The following is a 6,561-nucleotide window of genomic DNA, read 5'->3' as shown; positions in this document are numbered from 1 at the left end:
CGAGATCAAAGGCTCCCCCAGCCACAGGAGTTTGCTCTATGGGATTTCTCTGATATTGCTCTACCCTGTACCCTATTCTAACCCTACCCTCTGTAACCAATCAAGTTCTCCTTTGTACCTAGTGTAGGAGACTTATTGAGGGGTGGGTTTAATTATGCCGAGGAGGCCCCTTGGGTCTGCGGACTAAGGGAGACTATCCTTTTTGGCCCTTGACTTGGGGAAGTGCCCCAAGTTCTTGTATTGGGTCGAGTATCTGTAGGACTATTAGGCCTGTGTTTCCCCAAGGACACAGGCCCCAGACAGTCCCTTCTTGGGGTGGTGGCAGCACACATTACCCCCGGACTCTGCGGTGGGGCTTGAAAGGGAGTCTGCCAGGGCTTAGACACCCCTGGAGAGACACGTGGAGTCCGGAAGGTGGACGGGCGTAGTGAGGTGGGAGGCTCAATGTAGGAGCTCCCCCTACTGGCCTGCCACACCCTGACAATCAGGCTTGAAATGAGATTAGCCAGTTTTCTTAAGGTATGTTTCCCTCCATTTTTTCCAAAGGATCCTATCCTAAGTTTTAGGTCTCCCTGTGCTGAAATGTTCAGGGTAAAAGCACAAGCAGTAGCTGGTATATGCCTTGTAAATGGAAGGACCCTTGACTGCTAAATACTTATCTTTAGGGTTCTCCTTTGAGAGGGATGGGCCACATCTGTGTCCTCATTTCTAGAGTTCCAATACAGATCATAGAGCCAGAGAAAATTAGGGTTGGAAGAGACCTCGGGAGGTCATCTAGTCCAACTCCCTGCTCAAAGCAGGACCAGCTCCAACTAGATCATCCCAGCCAAAGCTTTGTCTAACCAGGTCTTGAAAACCTCCAAGGATGGAGAGTCTTCCACCTCTCTAGGTAACCTGTTCCAGTGTTTTACTACCCTCCTAGCGAGAAAATTCTTCCTAATATCCAACCTAAACTTCCCTTGCTGCAACTAGAGACTGTTGCTCCTTGTTCTGTCAAGTCACTACACAGCAATAAAAAAATGAGATGCTGGGAAAGTGAGTATGACTGTGCAAGTAGTGAGTGCATCTACACATACTATAAATGTGTCTGAATAAACTCTGGCGCTCATCTACATGAGATGCTTAATGCCCATGGGACTAATCTACTGGGCATTAGTGAATTAGCATGGTTTTTGCCAGCCACACTAATGTTCAGTAAAGTCCAATGGGCCTTAAGCATCTCATGTAGATGTGTCCTTTCTTCAAGTCTTTTAGAAGTCTTTTGCAATTAGATCAAGAACCCAGAAGGCATTAGAAGCAACATTTGGAGTTGCAACTCAATGGAGATTGCAGTCAAGGTGCACAGAGAAAGTCTTCTTTGTGATGGGGAAGCAGTGTTTTGGCTGACTGTTTCAGCATGGGGGTAGCTTGTAAGTGGCTTTCAGCTGCAGTCAGGCATATCTCTTTGACTTTGCCTATCCCTCCTACCTTCTCCTCTCCTCTTCATGTTGCTTCCAATGGTGAGATTTTGGTTTCTGTGCTTTCAAAGATCAGTTGTGTCCTTGGATGATCCTATTTGATCTCACATCAAAAAACCTGTAAAATTCTACTGTGAAATATTTGCTTTGTTCCCCAAAAATACTTCCCCATGTTGTAGTAGCTCTGAATGCTCGAGAGAAAACACATGCATCTTGGTGCATAAAAATGCATCTTGGCGCAAATGCTGATAACTAAACCACAACTGCTATGGGCAAAATCAAAAATTTGAGGGTGGAAATGTATGTTATACAGAAAAAGTTATATAATCTAGTTTTGTATTTGACCACCGCAAAAACAGCTTGAGTCCTGGTACACAGTCTGGTTTAAAACCACAAGTATGTGGGTATTTAGCTAAACAGAGATGTGGCTGAGTAGCTGCAATGGAACAGAAATGTTGCTTCTACAGTTCGTATCTTTAAAACCAACTGCTTGAAATTATTTGCATTATGTTTTGCACTGAGAGACCACAACTGAAGTTGCGTTTCCGTTGCTCTGGGCATCATACAAATAGCTTTTGCTGTCCCTTGGGTCTAAAGGTGCTAGCCCAAGATTTGGGGGTTGCAAGTTTTCATGATTAAGGAAAAAAACTGATGAAGGAGGAAGAGATCTTGGATGCAACCCTGTTGATTTGCCAAAAAAAATATGTCCAAAATCTTGATTCTTCAGTCAAGGAGGAGTCATAGGACAGGAGGCAACTCTTTGCTCGCAACCCCAAGCCTCTGGAAGGAAGCACTTAACCCAATACCTTTTCTCTTAGGGCCATACATTGTGTTCATCCAGGCAGTTCCTCAACTGGGTTTTTTCTTTCCTTTCACGTCTACACAGAGAAGCCCCTCCACCCACCTAGTTCAGAACCTGTAGTGAACTCTCCTGTGCTTTTGACTTGTGTGGTGACACATACCTATGTTATGCTTTGGAAACAGTTACTGGTTTTGTAATGGAGCTGAAGAGCTGTTTGAAAGTGGGGGAGGAGGGTAGTGATTCCACCCACCAGCTTTGCCTAGGCTACGGCAAAGACCCAGCCCTTGTCTTACAGAGAGCGGATGATGCAAATGGACAATAGGTAGATGAAATGAAGATTATTTTCCCCGTTTTCACATGTAACACATAAGGTCCAGAGATTTGGTTAACTGCTCAAAGTCCCATGGGGTCTAGCATAGAGCTGGGAGTGGAATGGTCTCGTAGGTGTTCCTTAGCCAGAAAAAGAGCATCTTTGGTGAGGTTTGCAGAGTCTGCATGTGTCTCCTAACTCCCAAATCTCTGTAAAATTTCCAGGACTGTGTGTTCCAGGAGCTCCATGGGGCTTGTTCACAACTCCTAGCTCTCAGATTAAAGCCACCAAGAGCCTTCTGAACTAGAGCAGCACTGGCACAGGACATGGCAGGGGTCAGCCAAGCATGATCTTCCAGATACCCAGCACCAGCTGTCTTCAGAGGGACCATCAGTGCAAGGGTGTAACTGTTGGACAAGAAAGGGGCCGGGTTTGAATCACTCGCCCAACTGCTCCAGGCAGCTTCAGTAGACAAATGCCCTGTATGATTTAACTTATCAAGATTTCCCCACTCTTTGTATGACAAGAAACCTCCCCTGAGCTCTCAGAGCCGCCGTTTGCAGCAGACTAGGGGGCTGACTTACTCAAAGTGCAGAGAAGCTAGGAGTTGATGGAGAGGGGAGGGCACTGTGTGTAACACCAGTTGCCAAATGCATCCTGGCTCTGTGATGCAGTCCCTTTGATTAATGAGAGCTCTTCACTCCTGAGCCTTAAAAGGATGAAGGAAACCCACAGCATTGCAATAGGAAAGGAGCTCAACTGCTCAAAGAGGAGGTTCTTGCTGACCTAGGACACGTGGCTTGCTTTGGTTTCTAGTAATCTGCAGATCTCCCCACTGAAGGATCTATTTATCAGGCATTTTCATCTTGAGCAGTACATACCATGGCTGAGGACATTATCTATGCTGATTTAAACCTTCCGGGAGCAAAACTGCCATGTCCCTCTCGTCCCCATGGTAAGTGTGCTCCTGTTTTCTATGCTTTCTGTCAACTCTCCAGGTGAAAGAGCAGAGCAAGACTTTCCAGAACTGAGACACTGGTCTGTGGCTAATGAAGACCTCTGGTCAGGATCTAGGCTGCAAAATGATAGGTGGGAGATAGCTAATAGGTCCCTTCCAGCCCTGTTTCTCTCTGATCCTATGAAACATTTTACAGCATCAATACCAAAGGCTCACAGGATCCCTCCCAGCCAACGAGAGCCCTTGTACAGCCACACCAGGACAACCTATCCAGGCTTAATTTCTTTTTTAACAAATCCAGGCTTAATTCTTTTAACAGATTTGGTGTGGAAGCAGGTTAATGTGCTGGGTTTTACTATTCTCTTTGGAAAAAATGGCTGAGGTGACAACAACTAAATTGGGGAAAGAATGAGAGAGGCCAGGCCTAGAAAACTGGGGATCTTCAGAGACTGGGGTGTACATATCTTGTTTGAGAAAACAAAGATCCTGAGCTCACTTAAACAGGTATCAATGTGGATGTGATGCCTATTAGAATCGGTGGAGTCTCTCCAGATTCACATGGGGTTCTCCATGGTCAGAGCCCAGCCCCAACTCCCCCGAGCACTCCCAGGAGTGACTAGAAATAATGGTCACAAGCTGGCAGAGGGTAGATTCAGACTAGACATCAAGAGGTGCTACTTCACAGTCAGGGCGGCTAGGATCTGGAACCAACTTCCAAGAGAAGTGGTGCTGGCTCCTACCCTGGGGGTCTTTAAGAGGAGGCTGGATAATCACCTTGCTGGGGTCATTTGTCCCCAGTACTCTTTCCTGCCATGGTAGGGGGTCAGACTTGATGATGTGCTCAGGACCCTTCCAGCCCTACCTACTATGAAACTATGAATTTGGGTATAGGATTATTTAGGGTGTGGAAAGTCATCATGGGAGGCAATAGCAACTGCAGCAGGGCACAGAGAAGGAGGCACAGACCTGGTCTCTGACTTCAGTGTTGGCTGTAGGGCAAAACAAGAATGGGAAAGGAAAGGAATGTAGCCTGGGGAGTCTAGCAGAGAAAAATGGGGACCACATCTCCAAACCAGATCAGCCCCCCACCCCCGCATGTACCCGAGGCTGATTATATTGACTGATATGGCTTAATGCTCCCTTCTTCCTGGAAAATGGTATATTTGCAACTGGGCCGTTTTTATCTTTACTGAGAAACAAGCAGTGCAGTAGCAAGGGAGGGGCGGGGGGCAGAGAGGGGGGAGCAAATCAAGCAACCGCCCCAGGTGCCGAAATGAAGGAGCGCCAACAGGTGCTGCCCAGCCGATGCAGGACGCAGGACGAAGCCACAAGTGGCTCATTTGGGGAGAGGCATGGGGACAGGGGGAGGGTGGCTCCTGCTGCTGTGTGCACTCCTGGGCAAGCATGGCAGAGCGAGTGCCCCCCGGACCTCCATGCGAGGCAAGGGCAGGCTGCTGCTGCGGGCTTTGCCCTGGGCGCCAAACTTCTTTGCTATGGCACTGGAAACAAGACTGGGACAATAGTTCACAGCTCAGGTTCTGATGGTCTCTCTATTGCCTTCCCATGATCCTCCTGGAGCTGTCCTTCCCTGCCTTTCTACCTACTCCTCTTCTGCTGCAGGAAACACCTGCCCCTTTACTAGTTAACACTTCATCCCATGCATTACCCACTCTTCCATTTCTATATAGCACTCAGCCCCAAAACAGAGGACCAGCTAGAAGGTCATCATCCAAACATAATGTCAGCTGGACAAAGGGTCCCACCAAGGCTCAGGAGCAGAAAGAGTTTCCCTGCAGACTGCTAAGCCATCGCTTACATTTTAAAACTTAATAGTACTCTTGGGGGGCAGGCAAAAGACTGAAAGGGGTATTCATAAAATAGCTGCTTTCCTTGATGCTGGTTTTTGGTAGCCCTGATAGTCTACTAATATTTATGTACAACTGGATAAGCCAGAAGAGTCAAGGAAGGATGGTCTCTGGGTTAAGCTTCTGAACTGTGATGCAAAAGAGATCTGTTCCTACCTCAGCCATTAACTCTCATTTTACCAAACATTGAATTTTCCAGCTTCTCCTGAGTGTCCACGCTGGCATCAGCTCTTCTGGAAAATTGGAGTAGCTGGGTATGTTACCCTGCTGGGAATAATTGTAGTGCTGACTCTTCAGGGTGAGTAGATTGAGGCCACTTAATTCAGCTATATGTAACACAGTGTTACTTATAGTGAAGGCATTCTCACAATAAGGAGCCTTTTATTGCTTATCAATCCCCCAAGTTGCCCCCTTCACATTAAGTATTGCCATCTGGGTTCTAACAATTTTTCATAAATTGGGTAAAAGTGGCTCAGATATTTTCAAGTATGAAGAAAATGGAGAGGAAGGAGATTTTTTTTCATTAAAGGGGAAACAGTCAGTGACCTGTCTTTCTACAGCAGTGCCTGCTTAGCAGTGGAGTTGTTTGGGAGTTTTCCATCACAGTCATTGTACATTTCTTCCAAATGATTTTCTTCACACAGAATGAACCCCCCAGTACTATTTGTTTAGTTTTATTTTATACTTTGTGTCTTTTCGTTTGACTGGTTAAAAATAAATAATATACATTAGAAAATGATTAAACCAACCCCTGCTCTAAGTAGTGCTCCCTGCCCCCCGCTTCATCTTTTTGTTTTTTCTTTTAAGCCTTTCTTTATTCTGATGATGCAATGAATCAGTTTGACACTTACAAAGTGTCTGTGTCACACATAGCTCCCAGCACCTGTGCAGTTGTGCATAGATCAAAGAACCACGGGTGACACCAGTTAACAGCTTTCAAACAAAACATCCCTGTGTCATCCTTGCCCATGTGCCAGATGATGGAACATGTTGACACTGGATGACTTATCCACCCCAGACAAAAAAAATAAGCGGGGAGGAGAGAGGGGAGGGGAAAATGCACTCCTTTCTCTGTACATGAAAGAGGAAAATGGAGGTGTGGGGATAAATGCTTTGGGAGAGGGGGGGAAATAGGGTGAGCAGAACCCTGGTGGGAGAAAGGGTCAATC

The 6,561-nt window shown here is 46.4% G+C and overlaps 1 protein-coding gene across 1 annotated transcript in view; it reads left to right on the top strand.

Moving 5' to 3' along the window:
• Nucleotides 1–3,451: 3,451 nt before the first annotated feature.
• LOC112548440 (killer cell lectin-like receptor subfamily B member 1B allele A) overlaps nucleotides 3,452–6,561 on the top strand; it is a 12,851-nt gene continuing 9,741 nt past the window's right edge. Inside the window, exons 1-2 of the mRNA XM_025194213.1 lie at nucleotides 3,452–3,524; nucleotides 5,592–5,690. Coding sequence (XP_025049998.1) covers nucleotides 3,452–3,524; nucleotides 5,592–5,690 — 172 coding nt within the window. The remainder of the gene's footprint in view (nucleotides 3,525–5,591; nucleotides 5,691–6,561) is intronic.

This window comes from Alligator sinensis, unplaced genomic scaffold (assembly GCF_000455745.1).
Source record: "Alligator sinensis unplaced genomic scaffold, ASM45574v1 scaffold261_1, whole genome shotgun sequence".
Taxonomy (NCBI): Eukaryota; Metazoa; Chordata; order Crocodylia; family Alligatoridae; genus Alligator; species Alligator sinensis.
The sequence above is the reverse complement of the archived record's forward strand: the minus strand, read 5'-3'. Positions and strand labels throughout refer to the sequence as shown.